The following is a 21,932-nucleotide window of genomic DNA, read 5'->3' on the forward strand; positions in this document are numbered from 1 at the left end:
AGTCCTGCTTTGAGAAGTAATGTTTTGGAATACTGCACATGTCCATCAACTGGACTGCTATGAGTGTGTTAAAGGTAAAGGATTTGTTCATAATTTTACCATAAGAAGTAAACCAAGTGCATTTTGAAACATGTAAATCACCTTTTAGCACTGCAGCAGTTGAGTTTTCACTTTTTTTAAACAAATGTTTCTGTTGCAAGACAAAAGGGAAGGATAAAATATGGAATTTGAGTAAAGAGCATCTGTGAAAAGAATGGGTAAATGTGTCAGAGGGGAAAAAAGCATAGCTAGAAAGAAGGCCAATGCTGTTTGTTTACTGCTTTTGTTCTTTTAAATACTAAGCTTTTCCAGAGAGATTTAAAATAACAGATGTGAAGAGATATTTAAATTTATTATAAGTTTTCAAATTTTTTTTTAAGTTGTGTGTGGGGTTTTTTTTAGTGTCATGATAGAAGTACTTGGTGTCATGCTTTGTCGACTCATTTACAGACACCCTTGTTCCTCCAAAAGCAGTGAAGATGTATTAATAGACCAATAAAACATGCCCTGTCATGTTCAGCAAGCATGAATACATCTGTTGAAAGCTTATGTGAACCATGTGCAGGATGTTTTGCAGGGTCTCGCTACTGGTAGAATGATTCGTAGTTACATTGGATTTTATTTTTGTAAAATAGAAGTTCTTGAACTATCTAATGTAAAACTTGAATATGCAATTTAAAATTATTTCTGTGGGTTTCTGTGGATTATTTGCCCATTGAGAACTAAACTAAAGTTTCATATAAGTGATTCAGACATTTCAACCATTTTGTGCAACAGCAGATGGCTAGGAAAGAGCTGCCATGGTATGGAAATAAATTAAGTTTTCCCTTACAAACTGTAGCTGAAGTTTTACGTCGAAGAGTCTCTGATTTCTACTCCTTTCTGGTTTTGCAAATGGGTTTTTGCACTTTGAAGACAGGTTTTTTCATGTGTATTTCCTTAATATGTTTTCATCTGAACCACATATGAGCATCTTCTTTAGTGCGATAAATCAAAATGAGTTAAGTGCTGCTTTTGTATTGGGGGTCCTTGTTGCCACCACTAAAAGCTGTCCTTCCTGATGGTTATGTTTGCATATTTTGTCCCGCAGTTTCATTTTCTAAAAGTTTTTTTGTTTCCTACTTCCTGAGATGATTGTTTCAGATATAGTTTAAAATTATGGAAGTAGCTTTATTAAAAAAAAAATAAAATCTCAATTAGACAATTTCCAACAAAACAGTAACTGACTTGCTGGTAGTAAAATAGGAGCACCCTCAGCTGTTCTTAATTTCCCATGGGAAATGATGATCGACAGAGCTGGATTTGTATATTTTCTATGCTGACGTTATGCAAACTGTATCTGGAGTTGGCTGTTTTCTTCTGATGATGGTGAGGGGTTTGGCTCTCTTCATCCAGCTTCTGCCACCCAGACAGCCTCAGGAATGGTTGTGATCTGGACCAATTTCTTGACGACAGAACTTGTGAATGAGATCCCAGGCATTAGTTAATCGATTGTCTGAGCACTGTCAACTACAACTGGAATTCATTTGAGTTTGAAAAGGTTTTTATATGAAGGACTGAGGAGTCTTCTGGACCTGTTAATGTCCGCTTTTATACCCACTGCTGACAAAACAAAACACAGCTTACAAAGCAGTGAAAATTTCTCTAAAAGTAGTAAGCACTGTCATGATGTCAGATTTTACAGCTTTTGCAATCTAGAACTAGTTTTGGTTCTCCCTTGATGTTTTTACAATAGTGTTTTACACTTGCCCTACGTACCCTTGTATGAATATAGTGTGGTTGGTGAACACTTCATGAACAACATGAGTTAAGCTTGGGGAAAGAAAACTTCTTTTTTTCCTTCTTTGCTGAAGAAAGGTTATGTCTGCCTTCTTAAGCAACAGAAGCTTTAGGGGTGTGTGGTGATAAGAGGTTCTGTGATTAAAATCGGCTGTATTCTGTCATACAAGTTCATATGCTAAGGCACATCCATATGGACATAATGCTTTTTTACAACTGGCTTGTTTCTGTAACCCAGGGATTTACAGTAGTTATGTTTTTTTAAGATTTCAATACTATGTCTTCAAATATGTGTCCAATTTTGTCTTTTTTTTTTTTTTTTCCAAGTTCAATTCTTATTTTAGATGCTTGAAACTTCTCCATAATGTTCATCTAGTGGACAGTAACTTTTTGCCATCACTTTCAATCCAGTTATGAAATTCAAACTTGTTTAAGAATGTAATTTTGTAACCAATCATAGAATAATTTCCTTAAATACGTTGAGTTGCATAATTGTTTAAGCTTCTTCAGTTCCTACAGTTGATATCTGATAATGTTTGCATTTCTCTTCCTGCTCAAAGGCTCCATCAAGCAAATATTTTCAACTTAGGGGTCTTTTGAAAGATATTTTTTTTTTAATTTAAAATTGTTTCAGGGTACTTTTCTGGAGTATTTTTGTCTTATTTGGATTCGGAACAAATGATTATAAAAATCACTGCCAATTTTCAATATCATCCTGCGAATTTTAGTAAATACTGTTTTTTTCACTGAGCAGATTGGTTGTTAAGGAAAAGATTGTGTTTCGTCTTCCAAGAGCTCCTGATTTTAAATTTCAAATAAATTGATCTATATCTGAGTGGGGAAAAAAGAGACTTGATATATGCGGAACTACTTGAATTAAATGCTCATTTTGACATTTTGCCAGTCATGGGAATTTGCACATGCTCTGGGATGAGTTAAGATATTAAAACAAAAATACTGAAACACGAGGAAAGTTTAGGCTTGACTTTGTAAGTTGTCATATGCATAATAGCAAACATGTGGTTTCTCTGTTCTTCACTTTCCTTGTATAACTTAATAGCATGTCTGAAAGCAAAGACGTTTTGATACAGCTCTGTGTTACTTGGCGTTGCAGAATTCTCCTACTTCTTCCATTAGTCTCAAATTATCCTCTCCCTTGTAACACAGCACTTCTGGGTGATACCCATAAGGGAGGAAAATTAGAGCTGAGCAGATGGATTCTATTTCATTTGTTACTGATTTCACGACAGATAATACCTCACAAGAAAACTATAGGGTCACACAGAATTACTTCTTGCTCATTTCTAAGTAATTTAGTTGACATCACTTTGAGGGAAAAAGCTTGTTATATAAAAGGGGTTTTTATATCAGTCTTTTAAAGAATATCTTTTGGCTTGGTGTATGCTGCAGGTTTAGCTGAACTGAAAAATTACAGAATTTATATGCTTGAAATTTTTTTTCTGTTGCTTCTCATTGCTGATTTTATTTTTTTTCCAAGTAAAAGACCACAACTGTGGTCTTTTCAGGTTTTGGTCTTTTGTTTTTTACTCTCTTTAGAGAGTACCTAAAGGTGTGACAGTATCACCTAGGTGAGACAGATGTCTAGCTTTGAAGACCCATTAGTGAAGTAGTGCAATATTAACACCTTATAAGTCTAAGAAGTGGCAGTTGAACTTGGATTTGGGGAGAAAGTATTTTATTTGTGTTAATTAAAAAATACTTTGTGGAAAGTAATCCAAATTAATATTTTGGATTAATATAAAAGGTTTCGAGAATGGTTGAGCATTTCTGACCTTACACTCAAGGTGATAAAGTTCAATAGAGGCATCACTGAGATCTCTATCAGTCCCTGAGAAAGTTAATACCTGACACTTCTAAATTGCAACTTTACTACATTCAGTCATTCTTCATCCTTAATGTGGCAGTAGAAGAGGTACAAGTCATCCATTGCAGTCCTTCATTTTTCCAATGCAGTCTATAAGGATATTTAATACCTTTTGTAATGCATTTTTGGCCTGGAGACACACCATCTATAACGCTGCTGCTGCTTTTGAGAACACACGCAGGATCACTCTCGAGGAGAAAAGACAACGCAGAAAGAATCGCGTCTCGTCTGTATCACCTGGGGAGTCTTTCTGCTGTGCCTTCTGCAACCAGACTTGTCTATCTTGCATTGGCCTTTTTAGCCATCAGCGCGCTTGTAGCAAGCGTGGGTAGAGCCCTTTCAAATCTTCGTTCGCGAAGCCTAGCCATGATGATTTTTTCTTGACCACAAAGGAGAAATTGTAGGGACTTCTCAAGTTTGTTTGGGATTGTTGGTTCTTGGTAACTGGCAAGGGGCTGAAGTGTAGGTGTACTTTTTTGTGGAGTTTTACTTTTGGGATTTGTTTTGTTATTGTTTTGGAGTTTTGTTTGGGTTTTTTAACTCCCCAGTCCCTCATGAAGGATGCAGTTGGCTGTTAATGTTCAGTGTAATGATACAACATTAAGAAAATATTTGTACTGAATCTGTTGACAACTCTGTGTATTTTGCATTTGAGCAGAAAATGAAAAAGGTTTTTGTTTGAAGGTGCTAGCATATTTATTCTGATACTTTTCTCTAATCATCCCTAAAAACCACCCTTCTTTAACTGGCACCACGGCACCCAGAATTTTGATTGTTTTGTTGCTTACCACGTTACTCACCTGTGCCACGCTATTCCGTGAGCTGACACATCTGCAGTTTTGGTGTTTTCATGTTAGTCTTTGTTTCATTTTCAGGAGAACTGTCTTACAGATGATATTGGCATCTCTCGGTGGAAGGAGCAGGTTTTCCTGTCACACAGTGCCTTGCTGGCAAAGAGCTGCCAGGCTGCAATGGAGCTAGCAAAGCACAGCACTGAGATTCAGGACATGGCATTCCAGTATGGGAAGCATATGTCTATGAGCCATAAGGTATGCTTTTTCCTTTGATTCTGGGATCTTAAATACAGCAAGGCTTGTAAGATGTGTAGATCTTGGGCTCTGTTGTGTACTGCCACTATGCTGTAGACTTTTGCCAGCAGGTCATTGTTGAGAGATTTAACTGCTGCCTGGTGTGAAGATGTTTGCGGAAACTGCTGGTATGAACAGTGCTTGTGAACTGGCAAAATCACACTACTGACAAAGTAACTCATTACATTCAAGCTTCTGTTCATGTCCCTCTAGCACATCTTTCTGCAGGAGCTTAAAACTTTACCTTCTCTGCTCCTACATTTTTCCTAAAGCCACAGCCCCAGCAGAGCGGGACAATCACGTCCTTTGACCAGCTGGCGATGCTTTGCCTGATGGGCAAAGAAAAAAAACCCTGGGCATGGTTGGCCCTCCTGGCTGCCAGGGCACTGCTGACTCATATCCAACTTGCCGTCAAACACCCAGATCAGCAGTGCTGACCTCCAGCCTCTTGTTTCCCAGTATGTACATCATGTGTTGGGCCTTGACTGCCACCATGCAGAGATTTGTACTTGAGGCTCAACTGCCTGCAGCAGCACACGGGCTGAGGCACAAGCTGCAGTGGCAGAAGGACCTGCTTACATTCCCTTCTGAATAACCTGCTGTGGAGGTAACTTCCAGAGGGGGCAGCTCGAGGATAAGGAGGGAGGCCGCCAGATCTGGACAGGAGCAGCTCACACCTTTACAACAGTAGGATTTCCCATAGAAGATTTCCGACCTCCACTAGAAGACTTTCGGTCTACAGCTAGAGCTAGTCCAAAGGAAAACACACAGTGGGGAACTCGGATCCTTGGCACTCTTGTTTTGCCCTAAAGATCTGTTCTTGTTGTATTGCACCACTTGCGAGGTTGGATGTAGCTTGAGACAGGCAGACAGGCCTCTCATGTACTTCAGCTGAGTTGATTTAGATAGTTTCTAGTTCCTACAGGAGAAGGAAGTGGTTTTATAAAGCACAGTTTTACTGCCATAGAAATGCCACTGTATGCTATTACTAGGTACAATTCCACCAGAAAATTGCTTCTAGTGCAGCTATAGCCTTAATGTTTTGTGAATGCTTTAATATTAATGTATTCACTATTGACACATAGTTGTGTATAAAGGATTGCATAATTTTCATAGAAAACTCCTAGCTATGTAGCATTTCCTTTGTCAGAAGGAAGGTCATACTGCATCAGCTTCCTCAGGTACTGTAAAGTACAATGTATTACCCTGCACAGATTAAAAACTGATATTCTTCCCACCAAAGATTGGATCATTTATATTTTTTTATGCTTCCTGACACTCCACAGTTTCCTGCATGGGTGTGTCCTGTGGTTTGCCCAGCTCTGTAAGCTGTCCTTTACCCATGTCTTTGCAGACTCTATACATGTTTCTCTTGTACCACAACTTTCCACCCCTGCAATGATTTTGCAACATCTTTCTGTCCTTCCCCCAAACTTGAAAAAGTGCAACCAAAGTACGAGTGTCAAAGCAGAATGTGGTGAGTAGGTATAGAACCAGGATATGGACCTCAGTTTGATGCATGTGTGGATATGTAGACTGTTCCTGGGAACTGAAGAAATGTGTTCTTCTCTTTCAGCTACATTCAGACCTTCAGCCATTTGTTAAAGAAAGTTCGAGTGACACAATGGCCTTCAGTTTGAATTCTGCTCCTGCAATCCTTCATCAGGAATTCCTTGGAAGGGAGGCATGGATTAAGCAGATTAGAGAGGTAAATTCAAGCATTGTTTAGAATTTCCTGGGTTTGCTGTTTATTTTCTCTTCCTATCTCTACTTTTAATCTTCAGAGAAACTTAGAAATTAACAACAGGTTTACCTATGCTCTCCAATGCTTACTATCTCTCTCTTCCATGCTTTCAAGAGGTGGGGGAAATGTAGAGACCTGACAGTCAAGCTCTGTCAAACTTCTGTGTGTCAGTGTAACAAACATTCATTTATGTGGAGCTTACATCTGTTCCTCTGCAATACTTGTGCAGTCCCACATCTTAATTTAAAGCTACTCTCCCTGGCAGCTTAAAGCAGAGAACTTCAACCATCACAGTGCTTGAAAGGTAAGCACGTTTCCTTCTGCCAACTTGACTCTGGGAGCAGTAATTTTGAGTGAAGGGAGGAAGATTTGGGGGACTTGGCTTTTTGATTACTACAAAAAATTTGTGAGATCTCGCTCTCTGATATCCTTATCCTTTATTCTCTTATTCAGCTATTTTTTTCCTCTAACCCTTAGATGAGGAAGGCAATAAGATAGCTACGTGGTAGCTGTCTAGTGCCACAGCAGGAATCAGGTCCATGAATAGCTTTCCTGGGTGTTTCTGAAACACAAATAGGTAACTGTAGAAGACAGCAAGAAGGGAAAGGAGGGAGAAGGACCGAAATGGCCAAAATTAAACATTCATCAGTTGGACATGTTTTGTCTGTCTAAACAACAGTCATGACTGCCATTTGGAAATTCCTGCTTGTAGTTACACAGATTTTTTGTTAAAAAGGCTGCTGCCTTCAATAAGAAACTGGCTCTGTGCAAGCATATTCATTCAAGATGTGTTGGCTGAATGGCTCCTTTCCTTGCTGGTTTAAAAGCAAGACTCTTGGGTACAGGGCATGGAGTCTGAGCCTTTGCCTCATTCTGCATTCATGATGGCCAGGTTGCAGCCTGCCTTCACATACTGAAAGCAAGGGGCATAGTCTCTTCAGCAGCAAAATCCTGGGAAGTCTATGCACAATCTACAGCCATACAGTGGTATGGAGTTGGGGGATTTTAAAGTGAAGCAAACCTATTGTCATTTTGAAGCTAGGGTCTGGTAGTTCACAATGAGTGACAAAGAATTTTGGAATCCTACAGTCACAACGCAAGGCTCATATGAGAGTTGAATGTAAATGGATTTGGATTATTGCAGTTGGAAAATAATAGTATTTCCACAGCATGGTGTATAAAAGCTTTGAAACAATTTCCCATCTGCAGAATCTAGAGGAGGTTGCAGGACTCCAGGAGTACTGTCTGTCTGCTTACTGAATTTTCATACCAAAAATGGGCATTATAGAAACAATGAAGCAGTTCTCTGTGAAGGGAGCTGGGGTGCAAAGTGACATGTACTGTGCAGAATTATTTGCTATCTACTGCTACTTCATACATTTATACATATGCATGTGTATACTTTATACATGGTATTTATTATACTACTGCAACTAACTACTCACTACAACATGGAACATCTTGCTCAGGAGCCGTTCTTGACTTGTGTTGGTTTAGAAAGGAAAATTATCTTTCATGAACTACAAGCTCTTTGAGATATCATCCATAGTCACATTCACTGTGTGACATTCAGTGTTGGCCAAGCACTCAAACCAGAGACTTCATCATATTGGCAGTGCTCATAAGCCGCCCTCTTGCGCAATGTCATTTGTACAGTTTAAATAGATAAAGCACATGCAGTCCACTCAGACCCTGTCAGAAGTTTAACCTGTTGAGCAAGTCTGATGTAAAAGGTAAAAAAGATCTGTGTGTCTGAGATGAGGGTCAGAAAAAGTCAGATTCAGACTACTGTGAGGATTAAAAAACAAAACAAAACAAAAAAAAAGGCAGAAAGCAAAGTTTGTTTACTACAACATGCAGTTGTAGTAAAGAGGGCTCAGGAGACAGATTGGGTAAGATTTCTGTTGGTAATAAGAGCAGGAGGAGGCAGGCTGAGCACACCTCTTCTGGTATTGCTGAGACCAAAAAGCATCTTCCTCAAACATGTTGTCAGATGCTCTGCTGCAGTGTGAATCTGCATATAGGTAGTCACTTGTTCAGGAACGTACGTCTGGTGTGTACTGATATACAGTATAACTACGAGATATATTTTGAAGAAGCTGAAAGATCCAGCCAGGTGAATAAAAGTTGGCAAATCAAAGTGATGGGAATACACGAATAAGGAAGCAGTTATTGGCAGTAGTTTTTGCTACTCGCGAATTCTATCAGGCTTTTTTCTTAATATGCATTCCAGAAAAGCTGCTTCTTGAGAAGATTAAAGCGAGAAGCAAAGAGATTTGGTGGATCAGTCCTCTTTCTTCTTCAGAGGAATCAGCTCTGTTATCTACTGTTTTCCTTCATTTTCCATTTGCTTAGTCTCTCGTGGGTTCTTTTATCTATTTTATTATTCCTCCCATAAAAAAATTAATTTATTTTTCAAATCTATACCATCTTGGCAACATTTCTTTAAAGCTGTGCTTGCCACATAGTGTTCCTCTTCAGTGTGGGTCTCAGCTCTTCTCCTTGTGCGGGTTGGTCTGCTCCTTTTGGCTCATCTCTCAAGTGTCCACAGAGGACATGGAGAGATAGTGGTCCTAAACTACATCTTTTCAGGAGGCACGTTCCAGTAGAACTGAGGTTTGTGATCTTTCCTTCTGGAAGCTAGAGGGAAAGAAACAGGTGATTTTTTTTTTTCTTTAATGTGCCTGAAAAAAGAAGAGCTGTGGTTGAATGAAGTGATAATGACACAGCTGGATCTGACCTCAGGGAAGGGCTTTCAGGGTGGTTAAGCAGGAATACTCTGGTTCTGTCAGAGTACTGCCACTGAGTGAGAAAGACATCTTGTTGTCTACATCATCCTATGACAAAACTGAGGAGGTTGGATCTCTGTAAATATTCATCAGGATCTATGTATTCTGAGTTGGGAGGGACCCACAAGGATGATAGAGTCCAACTCTTAAGTGAATGACCTGTATGAGGATCAAACCCACAACCGTGGGTGTTACTAGCACCATGCTCTAAGTAACTGAGCTATCTCAGGGTCTGCTATGTACTTGCCTGCATCTGGGCAAGATGAAATTTAAAGTTTATTCATATTTCTTTCTGAATGTGTTAGGAGTTACAGGTTGTATGTCTCTCTCTCTCTTACTAAAAGGGTGATGCTGATGTTGAAATACATTGCTAAACTAAAAGCACTTCTAACCCAGGTGTAAGAGCACTGACAGCATCCAACATCCCCTTTTGAGAGCTGTAGACTATTACCTAATGCAAATCACTACGGATATACAGAGTTCCCTTTTAAGAAAATATGTCCTGTTATTGCTGATATGGTGTATAGCTTGTTTCAAAATCTCATGGGAGAGATTAATTAATGCAAACAGCAAGATCTCTTAAGACCAAAACATTTTGGATTCAACAAATGTTTAACTACAAGTCGTAATAAAAAAGTTTTAAAATTACTTTAAGTATCTGCAGCTCTCATCTGAAAAATAACCATGTTGTATAAGCTGGTAACATATTTAGTTGTATTTTAGGGTTTTCTGTATCAGATTCCTAAAGAAAGTCAGTTATGTTTAAAGTAGTAGCTCTTTAATTGCATTGTTTATTCTTGCAACTCTAGTTTGTAGTATATAATGTCTTATATAAAATCTCTTTCTTTTAAAGGCACAAGGAAAAGGAAACATGATGGACTACAAAAAGGTTGGTAAATTATAATTAATTTTTAATATTTTTTAAACATTTTCAAGGATATTCTTGACAATTGAAGGAAACTTCCTTATTGAAATTAGGCTATAATTTGTGCATGTGTATATGAAGGGAGAGAAAGTGGTCATGCAATTTCTTGATTTTAAAAAGCCAGTAGCAGCTATACTGTAACTATCAAATGTAGCTATTTAATAATAGAATTTTAATAATGTATTTAATAATTAGTAGATAGTGAATAATCATTTTTGCTGTTATTTCTCCAATTTACTTCCTCAAACTCAGTTTTGAAACCAGGATTCTGATGGCTTTTTCTGTAGTTTTTTCTTAGAATCAGTTGCAGGTTAGACCCTGTCACTGGTCCCTATATTGGTAGAGTATGCTGCTAATTTCTTTTTAATCTTGCCTTAGTTCCAAACCATCTATTAAAAAATGTATAAACACAATTTATAATGATTTGTGTTTCTTCCTGTCCCCATTACAACTTTTAACTAAGTCACCTCTATATTTGGCTACTCCTCTATAATAAAGGCAGACCTGACTAAGTAGCTGGAAGTAGCTGGGACACCCTAGAGCTCTTAGAGAGCTGCAGGAGATGGCTGAGAAGGTTCCCCTGGTTAAATATTTGAGCACAGCATGCGTGTGGTAGAGAGAGATGATGATATTGTGTCCCCAACTCACTGACTTATTCTGAGGCTTAAGTAGATTGTGAAGGCCCAGTCAGTTATCTCCAACATCAGTGGGAAATAATATATAAATTACTGAGCCACATGCATGATTGAGAATTGACTTCTTGAACTGGGGCCTGAAGAGTGTTACAGCTCTGACTGATTGCTGCTAGTATGGAAGGCTAAAACACAAGTACAGGTCAGATTATTTAAATTATTCTGTATTAAGAAAAATCGTGATTTGGATTATTAGAAAAACTCTGTCCTTCCTTCCTCTTAGAACTTAAAAAGGACCTTAACCTTACCTTGCTATTTAAAATCATTGTGCTTTTAGGTTTTTCTCTACAACAGTCACAGTTATATCAGGTTTGGGTTTTTTTCTAAATCACCACTGAGAGCACTAAATTTATTCTTCAAATATGTCTGTGAGGCACTTCTATGAATGTTTAAGCCAGGGTACTTGGTTTTGTAAGTCCAGAATGGGTTTTCTCCTTTTAATTGTTACAATTGTGCTCCATACAGTGTCATTTCCATACTTTAAAAAAAAGAAGGGGGAACAAAAGCATCTAAAATTGCTTTACTACATTAAACATTTGTCAGTGTATTCTCTATTTTGACTGAAATTATTTCATATCTTGGATCCTACACATGAAATTTAAAAACTTATAGTATGCTTAGGCAACTTTGACACTTGAATAAAATGTAAGGAAGGAGAAAAAACCCTTTGAGTTTTGTATTTTGAGCAACTGACTTCTGACAGAAAGCGTGTGGTTTTTACTAATTTTGGGTAATCATCTCTTGCACAAGCACAGCTATTATGAGTTTATAATGATAGTGAAAAATTCTACATGGTCTTTGTGAGCTCAAACAATAATCAACTTTGGGTTTTGCAGAAGTCAGCTTTAAAGCTATGATGTCAAATCCTTCTTTTCTATGTTTCTTTGTTTAATATAAGAGTTGTCATTAGTTACATCCATGCTAAATGAAGTCAGTAGCCTGTAGGTCACCCCAGCAGAGTAACTTGGCCGGTACATAGAGGGCATGTGCAGTACAAAGCAGTATTTATTCTTTTGCTCTTTGCTGTGTTGCCTTTTCTCCTTGTGTTTTGCACATTGCTCAGTCTTTTCTTCCCAGCGTCACAGTCCTTTCTCATCTTTCTATTCAGTTGCTGGAATTACTTTAACATTCCTAATCAAATCTGGGGACTTGTTTTTCATTGAGTTTCCAAAATATGTCAAATTCGAGACTGGATTTTGAATTGTTCTTTTGATGCATGTTATTTTAAAGTAGTATCCATTATTTTGTCACAGACAAAAAAATCTACATTGTCCTAACAAGTTTAGTGAAGTCTCTGACACAAATGTAGAAGTGAAATACTTTGTATGAATTTCATTATGATCTGAGAATGTCGTGTCAATAAGTCCACTGTGTTCTGCAAATTTTTTAGTAATTTTTTCTCCCAGCTTTGCTCAATCTTTTTGTCAGAAGGACTTTGCTATCACAAAAGGATTAAGGTCTGTGTTTCTGAATGTATTTTCTCACATTAGTATCTGAATATTTCACTCTGCTTTTCCTACACCACTCACACCACATCCAGGCAAATTATTGATCCGTCATTGTGGTGTTTGAAAGTCTCTTACAGAGATGAAAAAGTAGTTTCAGTTGTTTTAGTGGGGTGTCTCAGATAACAAAAGGGAAAGTACCAATGTATGGCAGGGACGAAATTCATGTGTGTAATTGAAAGAAACAGCAACTTTCCTGTAACCCTCATTTGTATGTGGCAAATATTTCAGACTTTTTAAAGTTAAAAAGCTTTTACCCATTTTACATCTACTTTGCATGCAAGATAAGATGTGTAATTCTGAAACAATAAACTGAGATTATCAATTTAATTGTTACCATTTGATAATATTGGTTTAAAATTTCACTAAAGTCAAGGCCTTAATAGTGGTTGGCATTATAGAGATTTGTAAATGAGTGTGAAAAGGGCACAACTAGTAGCAGAAGTGAGAAAGCCAGGAATAATTCTTGGTGTATGGCCAAGGCTCTAGAAAAATTATAAGATTATACTAAATAACAAAATTAATCCTGGGTTTTGCAGCCGGTGAGTGTGTATGCAAGGATTTGTTATTTTTCTAAATGCAATATTCAGAAAAGATAAATTAAGTGAAAGAGGATGTAGCAAAACTTTTTTCTTTCACTGTAGCTTGTCCATTTGCTTTGCTGTCTGTTATAGAGGCAAACTGGCATGGGAAATACTATGTAGTGTGCTGTGACATACTTTCTTGATTTGTATATGAAATATTGTGCATGACACCAACACAGGAAGCAGAGTTTGTACAGTGCTGGAAGAGCACAAGTCAGGAAGGGGTAGATCCAGCTGTTCACACACTGCGTGGCAACAAAGTCTTGACTTCCCATTTGGCAGGAAAGAGAAGAAAAATGTGAGAGGTCACGTTTGGAAACAAGGAGGTTTCTCAGTGGTGGCCTACTGTCGTGCAGCTAATGAATAACACTAACACAGAGTACCATCCAGTTGTGTTAGCCAGAGGTGCATGACTGCCCTTCCCCCACTTCACTGCTGACCACCACGGTGAGTGCATTCATCCTGCTGCACTGCAGCCCATGCTCTAAATACATGACAGTGGTCCCATGGTTTTGTTTAAATGCCAGAGAATCATCATGAGGTGTGTCATGGGACCATAGGCCATAGACTATTCACTCTCTTGCTCCTGAAATGCAGCAAGAGAGTTAAAGACAGAGGGTTGTTGTTTGCAGGTGCTTTTGAGCTGTGTTGGTTTTCCATGAAGATTTGTCGTCTTTGTTTTAGGAGCAACCTCTGCCATTGCATCTTTTCTTACATATAATGAAAAAACAGTGATTTAATGAAGATGGGTTTTTTTAAAATGTGTTAGTAATATTACAAAAGCAAGCAAAACCACTCAGATGAAGCAATTTTCTTATTTTTTGGAATTAATGTCTGAATTCTCAAGGTGTACATCCAATACCAACAATCAGTTGCATCTTTTTAGTCAGTGGATCTTTTCCCACTTCTTTCGGATGAGAGTCCAGCACAACTTTTGTTTCACTAAAGCAAACAACCATCACATTTTTTAACATAAACATGAAATTGATTGCTTGTGTATGCTAAGATGACATTGCCAGTCACTATTTGCATTAATGGGATTTAAGGAAGTTACACTTTTTGGTAAAAAGTCATCACAAGTACCATTGTTTAGATTTAAAAGCTAGTGGGTCTTGTTCAAAAGTTCGTTGTGAAAGACACAGAAAGGTGTAAGGAGGAGGAGTTGGTATCTCTCCTAAAATAACAAAGAGTCTGTACAATCAGTCAGTGTCTCAGGATGACTTGTAACTTTTTGGCCAAGTGTAAAGTAAGAAGTGTTTAACAGCAGTGCTCCTTGTAAGCAGACCATCTTTTCTCTGCTGGTGGGGGCAACCCTCACCAGATGTGGTCTCATCCTGTTTGTAACGTGGGTTTTAGTTTGAAGTAAAAAGAAAATTCTTCTGTTTGTCAGATGAGTAAGGAAAATAAATCCTACTCTACTTATGGAAGTTTCTGCAGGGTGTTTGGGCCCTTTGAAGATGCATTTATTTACCTTTGTACAGAAGAAATTTCTAAGAGAATATTGGATAAATACTGCCCCAGTTTCAGCTGACATATGCTGCATGTAGCCAACAAAGATTTAAAAAAAAAAAGTTAAAATCTTATGACATTACAAAGTGATGCAGATAAGTGATTGTCCAGCCCATTTTGAGAACGTAGAGCACAAGTGTATGTCCAGCCACAAAAACTCCAAGAGTGGTTGCTGAAACATTCCAAAATAATTAGAAAAGAATAGAAAAAAATTGACAAAATTAATCAACTACCTGTGAAACATGTTGATACCTTTCTGAAGTAGCATTTCAGCAGTCTAAAGCACTGGTGCATATTGAGCATGCTGTTCCCACAAAAGAGAAAACAAATTTAGAAAAGCCAGTGCAAAACACTGCATACACTTACAGCATTATTCAGTTACTCAGCCACAGATCAATTTAGATTTTGGGGTTTGGGTTTTCTTTTTGTTTCGGCAAGTACTGTGCACTGCAAAAATGCAGAATGTTTTAGCTCACTTCAAGATCAGAGAAAATGCATGATGTTTGAAGATTTTGGTATATAATAAATCAAGCTGGTTTAGGATCATTCTTCTAAAATAACAACATCCAAAAATTCTGAAGTTACTTGTTGATATCTTGCCAGTGAAATAATTAATCCTAAATTTGAGTATTGCAAAGTAAAATTCGGAATTTCAGTGTTCTCATTCTCCTATTGCACATAAAGTCTAGTACAGCCAGTATACTCACCATATATTCAAGGAATCTCTCCACCCCCAATTTGTTGTTCCCTACAGGTAGCACTGTCTGAAAGGAATCTTCTTTCCTTTGGCTAGTGAGGCAGAAATGTCTCAGCAGAGAATTTGAAATTAGTTCTCTTTGTACTTGAACACCTGCTTAGTTTTTGACTCCTTTAATTCTTCAGTCTCCCAAAATCCAGCAGTTCTTAGTTTTCCCCTTTGACCTCTTGCTGCCCTCAGACCAGCCATTCTGTCCAACAGCAATCCCGAGCAGTTGGTCTGAAAGGCAAATACTTAACTGCTGTAGTGCGGATGAGAAATCATCTCTTTGCCTTTTTGAAACAAATGGACTGGGAACATAGTATTTTGAACTCTACTTTATTCACAGAATCATACAATAATTTAAGTTGGAAGGGACCTCTGAGGGTTGTCTGGTCCAGCCTCTTGCTCAAAGCAGAGCCAGTATGGGTTTGCTCAGTTAACTTTGAGTATCTGCAAGGACAGAGATTGCACAGTCAACCTGAACAACCTGTTCCAGCACCAAATAGGGACAATAGTTACTTGCTGAATACACAGCCTGAGAAGTGCTTTATGATCTTTACTTTAAGGACACACTGCTTCAAGAAAAAAAAAAAAGAAGTGTGTCAATAACTAAATATGAAGGAAAAGGAGTGTAGCTGAAACATCAGAAAAATAGCTTGTGGTGTGTGTTGGTCATTGATTTGAATCTAGTGGAGTGTGGTAAAGCCTGGTAAGGGGCGGATTCTTTTGGATGTTGATATGTGCCCTATGTGAAATTAGCAGTTGGTTTGAGTTTCAACATCACCTTTTAATTACTTTTGTTATATTTGTAACAAACCTGTAGAATCTAAAAGCTGTGTAGACCCTATCAAGATTGTTAATCCAAATGCAGAATATCCCTTAGGAATGTGCCTAAATACTTAATAAAAGACTTCCAAACATTAGTGGTGCAAAGCAGGAGCAGAAATGTGAATCCACTACAATTTTATGTATCGTATGATCTAGGCAGTTTTTTTCATTATCTTAAGACACTGAAGATTATGATGATGCTGGGTTTTTTAGTTCTTGGAGTCATAGGGCAACATTCAGAGGTAAAACTTTGGGTTCTGAGCTTCATGTGTATGAGGCAAAACTGTCAAGCCTGGTCAGAATCTGAATGTATTGAGAAGAAGAGAAGGTGCAGAAAAAAACTGTGCTGATATATTGGGGAGGAGATCACTTCTTATCTGAGTTTAAACCTGGCTATGCTATTGCAAGACTATTCTGTAAGCTGAATTTAAATAACCAATCACCAGTTGGTGATTTTTTTTTGTGTCTTGGCACCTTTAGAACAAAGTAGGGCTGTAGTGCCAATGGTTTGAACAAAAGCTTACAAATAAGAATGGAGTATTCCAGCATATCTCACTGTTCAACGGAAGAAAAGTGTAGCTAAGCAATCTATATTTTGACTTGTATTTGGTTTTAATTACTGAATGTCATTCTGAAGAAGGTTGTGTGGATTAAATTGTTCCTACAAGTGGAAATATGCACAAAATGATGCCATGTAAGTAGACACTTAAAGAACAGAGTCTTTTATTTCAAAGAAATTAATGAAGCAGCTTAATTAAAGTTAATAAAGTAACAATTAAAAGCAGTAATTTTGCTTTTCTGGGTATTTGCTGCAGAAATCAGCTGCTCCTATCCAAATGAAGCTTTAAAATAATACCTTTATACTGGATACACTGATTTTTTTATTCTGTGTTCTTAGTTTGTGAAGTTCATTACATAAAACTATTGAAGCTCAAAATTTGAGTCTGCAAGTGTAACTGTAATGCAGTGGAGAGTACACCTAAAGTCTTAAATTAGGGGGGGTTTGCATATAGCAGAGCTACTGAAGCCTTGTTTTTTATGGAGTTATTTCCTGTATTTCTTTAATAACTATCCTATTACCAAAAGCCAAATTTGTACTTCTCTTTTTTCTTTTACAACCCCAGCTGAGATAGAGGTAGCATGCAGTCTGGTTAGTTTAGACTGCTTTGCCTCTGTGTCTGCTCGTTTGAGTTGACCAGCCGCTTCTCCAAATGGAATATAAAATAGGTAAGTTTTTAAGGACTGTAAATTGCTCATTTCGTACAGTGATCTTTAGCTGAAAACCTGGGGAAGGATCTGCCATAGGAGTGGGTATTTTTTGTTTTGACGTTCCTTGAACTTTGCTTGGAAACATTCAATAGCGAATTAGTCTGATTTTTGTATAGTGACTTCTCTGCGTATCGTTTCGACACGAGCTTTGCGATTGTACAGGCTTCAAAGCAGTACGTGTGTCTAAGGGCTTACACAAGACAAGCGTGTAAATGGATTGCATGCTTGTGTTAGGATTCTCCCCCTTTACAGATTGTGCTGTTTCAGCTAAGTCATGGTACATATGTGTGATCATACGTATGCCTAAACTAAGCTCCTCTGACCTTTGACCAATTTGAAGACTTTCTAGGGCTATTTTCTTTGCTGTTTACATCCCAGTATATACTTACATGAGCATTAGGAGGCGTGCTAATCCTTTTTAATAAGCTTTAGCAAATCAGCAGAGTTTGCTTCACGATGTGTGGGTTCTGCTATCTCGCAAGGCTGTGCCTCAAAGGAAGGGGAAGAGACACCTTTTCACGCTGATCGCACACCTCATCTCACTCATCCCCACCTTTGCCGCAGAGCCGTGGATATGTGGCTGATTCTCGTTCATTAGAAGACATGTCGAATTAGCTGTGCAGTGCATTTATGCCTCAGGGCAAGTTCCGTTCCAGCACACAGTGCAGGAAGATTCTAGCTGAAGTGAGAATAAAATTTTTATGAACTGGGACTTGAACACTCAAGTGCTGTAATATGCTTTCAGCTAATTTCATCTTTAAATACAGATAATGAATCCACTTCAGTTTGTATTCAGATAAGAAGTGTCTTTCATTCTGTATGAATGCAAGTATGTATAGAAAGCGGGTGACTTACCATTTGGTCAACTCTTAGGGTTTTTTTATTTTTACATGATTTTAACTATATAGGTAAGGTCATACTGATGTATTTTTAAACTAAGCAATGAGCTGTCTATTGGTGGAAAACATGACTTAGAAAACCTTGTGTAGTTTGTTACTGTAGATACCTTATGTGCAAGAAAGGCCCCTCTTTTGAAAGCTGGTACAGTGAAGTAAGATGGCTGTGAAAACCAGGTGGGGCACATTAAAGATCATGAAGTGCTGTAATGCTTTTGGAATAATCAAATCCCAGAGATCCACCTGGCCTTGATTCCCAGGCTCTGTCTGGCATGAGGCATCAGGCTAGAGTTGGCCTGGGAGCACCTGTATTTTAGAGTGGAAAACGTAACCGTGTTTTGTGGCAGTCTCTTGATGCTGTTCAAGAAAATATAATAACTAAAAATAAAAAAGCCCTTAATAAGAGTGTTTGCTGTTTAGAGCTTTTGCTAAGTTCAGGTATTGGGAAGAAAGCATGTTTTGTTTGTAATTTTTATTTGTGTTATTTCATAAGAAATTTAATCTGGTTTTTTAATCTTTCCAGCAGCTTGCCATGAAATGTCTGTTATTCCATGAAAATATTTTCTTTCTCATATGGCGCATCACCAAACCTTTGTCAAATTCCATAGCCTTAGTTAGAAGGTGGAGTTTGCATGGATGTAGTTCAGTATGACAGTTTAACACATTTTAGTGACAAAATTTCCTTTTGTCCACTGTGACACATGTAATCACGTGGTCTTTAAATAGAAACCCGTATTACAAAAGACACGCGCATTCAACGTGTGTCATCCTATGCCAGCTTCCGAAAACAGGTGATAAGATGGGTGTTCATGAAAAACAGGTTTTGACTGCAGAAAACTAGAGTGTGAGCAAGCGGCTGGTTTGCCAGTTCTGCACAAAAGCTCTCAGGCAGTGGCTGAGGTATGAAATTCCCAGCTATTTAAAAATTTTAATTTTTTTTATTTTTTATTCAAGTGTGCCCTTTGGAGAGCCAGCATCTCTCAGGTGATGAAGTAATGGGTGATGTAGTTTAAATTGCGCACAGTTTAGCTGTAGTTGGGAGCCAAACAGAGCAGCTGAGAGGATTTAAGAGCTTTGTCTGATGGCTTCGGTTTTGCCTTTACCTCGGAAGGGGTGGTGGAAGCCCTGTGCTCCCAGAGATAGTTGTGTGCGCTGGCACTGCTACTGCCGATCCACCCCCACCCATTGTGCCTGTGTTTTCTGACAGCTGCAGGAAGCGATCAAGGCTGGAAAAGGTGTGACTTCGGCCATCGACCTCTGCCGCTGCCACGGAAACAGAGCACTGGCAGCCCTGGAGCATTTCCCTCCCTCCGAGGCCAGGGACGCCTTGGCCAACATTGTCTGCGCCGTGACCAGGTTTCCCTGACCTGCCGCTCCAGGGGGAGCGTCTCTCCCTCCACAAGTGGAAGCAGCCTGGCGGGGACACCGACAATGCCTCACGCCTCTGTTCGGCTCATCGTCCCATCCCGACAGAGGAATGTGTGCCGGTCTGCCGCCACCACCAGCAAAATTCGGGAGCGGAAAGAAAAAAGGTCACAAAAGGCTTTCGCTTGTCGTGCCAGAAGCGCACTTGAGGCTGCACCGGTAGAAATAATTAATGAGTCCCGTTTCCGTGACCTCAGCAAATGGACAGGAAATAAGTTGGTATTGATTGGGTACCAGTGGGGACGGCGCCAGGGCGGAGGCTGGTGGTTTTCCTGCCAGAGGGGAGGGATGGAAGACGGGAGGGATGGAAGGGCGTGAAGATCCAGGTGTCACAAGAAGCTCGTTTAAACCTGCCCAGAGAGAGTGAGCTGCCGAAGCTGGGAATTAACATACCCGCTTATCCAAGGAGAAGGGCAGATTGGAGGATTAATGGGGAAAAATCCTCTCTCTGTCTGTGTGCAGTCATGTCTCCTCACGCTGTTTTTATGTATTAAAACATAAAATTACCCTGTGCCTAATGATTTCTGTATTTGAGAAACTTGCTGAGAAAATGTGTCAAGCATGGTAAGTAGGAGCTTTAAAATATTTAATCAAATATTAATTTGGCTCTGTTAAGGGAACTGATTGCCTGGGGTTTATACTGTGCCTGTGTAATATGTTGCTCTGGGTCAAAGAATGAGGTTTTTCCAACTCTTCTGAGGGAGGGAATATCCCTCTCTCAGATCCAGCAATTTGTTTCAACAGTCTTACACAAAAGAATTTCCTATGTTTGTGACACTTGTGTTAATTTAAGCCAAATAAATTTTAATTTGTAAGGCTAGACATCATCCTTTGGCATAAAGAAAGCAGGAATGCTCCTCTGTGAGTAGTCACCGCACTGAATAAAATGCAGAAAATATTGGAGAAGTTTTGAACCTCAGTGTGTTGAATTTTCAAGTCCAATTACAGACAGCATATAAGGTGTATCAGAAGCCTGCAATTTGAGACCGTCTCTGTTTTGTACATAGGAGATGATTTTTGTGGTTTGCACGCGTGCAATCTGAGAATGCCGTTGACAAGAAGGCTGAGTTTACATAAATGATCTAGATTGAGACTCAGCTACCTTTCTTCCTTCTGTGGTGTAATTACAGCCCAATCTGGAGACAGCTAGCACAGCAAACATATTTCATTACATCCCTCACTCAAACACTAAGTGGAGTTACTTCTGTTAAATTCTCTCCTCCCTCCTTTTCTCCCTGCACTCACTCCCCCTGTCACACAGCTTGTTTGTCATAGACCAGTGTGTTGCACTCCACCAAATGCAAAATGTAAATAAAAACTCTATCCCCTAAAAATATACTGAAAATACGTCCCATGTGATGTACTCTGTGTACATTCTGCCCACATTATACCATAATATTTAATATATAATAAGCAACCTTGAGTCGCAACCTTTCTTTAGGAGCAACATCCAGAACTCAGGACTCGCTTTGTTCTGGAGAAGGGCTTCAATACCAGACCTCTTCTTGCTTGCACTTCCTCTTTTACCTGCCCTTTCTTACCTGCATTTTCTCTCTTCCTGAGACTCTGGCACTCCTCCATGAGTTGGTGCTGTTACGCAGCAGGAAGGCTGGAGACAGAAGAGAAGCACTGAGAAGTGTGGATTATCCCAGGCAGTTACCTATGAAGTTCCCTGAAGTTCTGCTAACATAAAACATTCTTTAAATAAGTACTTAAATTCAAACAGAGTTGTATTTCAGTTTTCTTTGTCTCTGTTTTTTATGTATTACATATAGTAAGAGCCATACATCATCTTGTCTTTGTCTTACATCTATGTTAATTGGGTCATAATGATTTAGGGCTGCAAGAAACTTGGGTATGCTGGAAATATTGAGTCGCCTCACCTCAGTTGTGTGAAAGAAATATCAAACATGCACCTGGTTTATTTTTTGATGAAAGTACAAGTTTTTATTTGTAGCTGTTAGCAATAAAGGGGAATAACAAAAAATAAATTACCTCCTTTTTTGTATTTTTTATCACCAGAATGTTCTCATTGCTTTTATATGATTCAACCTTAATTTAAAGAAAAAAAAGAATGTGAATTATCCCCTATCAGTATTATTAATTACTCTTATAATTAATGAAGATATTTATCTATAATTCTTCAGAAATGTTTGTTTTCTTGTTTCCTCCAGGTAAACTACAAGCAAACTATTATAGCCACCTGTCAAACTCTGAGTGAATTAGTTATTGCTGT

The 21,932-nt window shown here is 38.6% G+C and overlaps 1 protein-coding gene across 3 annotated transcripts in view; it reads left to right on the plus strand.

The window, feature by feature from the left end:
- The window catches only part of PDSS2 (decaprenyl diphosphate synthase subunit 2), a 110,810-nt gene extending 89,123 nt beyond the window's left edge, over positions 1 to 21,687 (plus strand). Inside the window, exons 5-9 of one of the 3 annotated variants that reach the window (XR_007628927.1) lie at positions 4,579 to 4,752; positions 6,368 to 6,499; positions 10,178 to 10,213; positions 17,231 to 17,333; positions 19,479 to 19,624. Coding sequence is in view for 2 of the 3 variants with exons in the window: in XM_050315503.1 (XP_050171460.1) it covers positions 4,579 to 4,752; positions 6,368 to 6,499; positions 10,178 to 10,213; positions 19,479 to 19,637 (501 nt within the window). In the remaining variant the exon portion in view is untranslated. Of the gene's footprint in view, positions 1 to 4,578; positions 4,753 to 6,367; positions 6,500 to 6,800; positions 7,881 to 10,177; positions 10,214 to 17,230; positions 17,334 to 19,478 lie in introns of those variants that run through there. The other 2 variants (XM_050315503.1, XM_050315505.1) reach the window with 2 other exon arrangements.
- Positions 21,688 to 21,932: the final 245 nt, after the last annotated feature.

The sequence above is a fragment of the Myiozetetes cayanensis genome, unplaced genomic scaffold, assembly GCF_022539395.1.
Source record: "Myiozetetes cayanensis isolate MyiCay16 unplaced genomic scaffold, myiCay2020 scf2-11, whole genome shotgun sequence".
Classification (NCBI taxonomy): domain Eukaryota; kingdom Metazoa; phylum Chordata; class Aves; order Passeriformes; family Tyrannidae; genus Myiozetetes; species Myiozetetes cayanensis.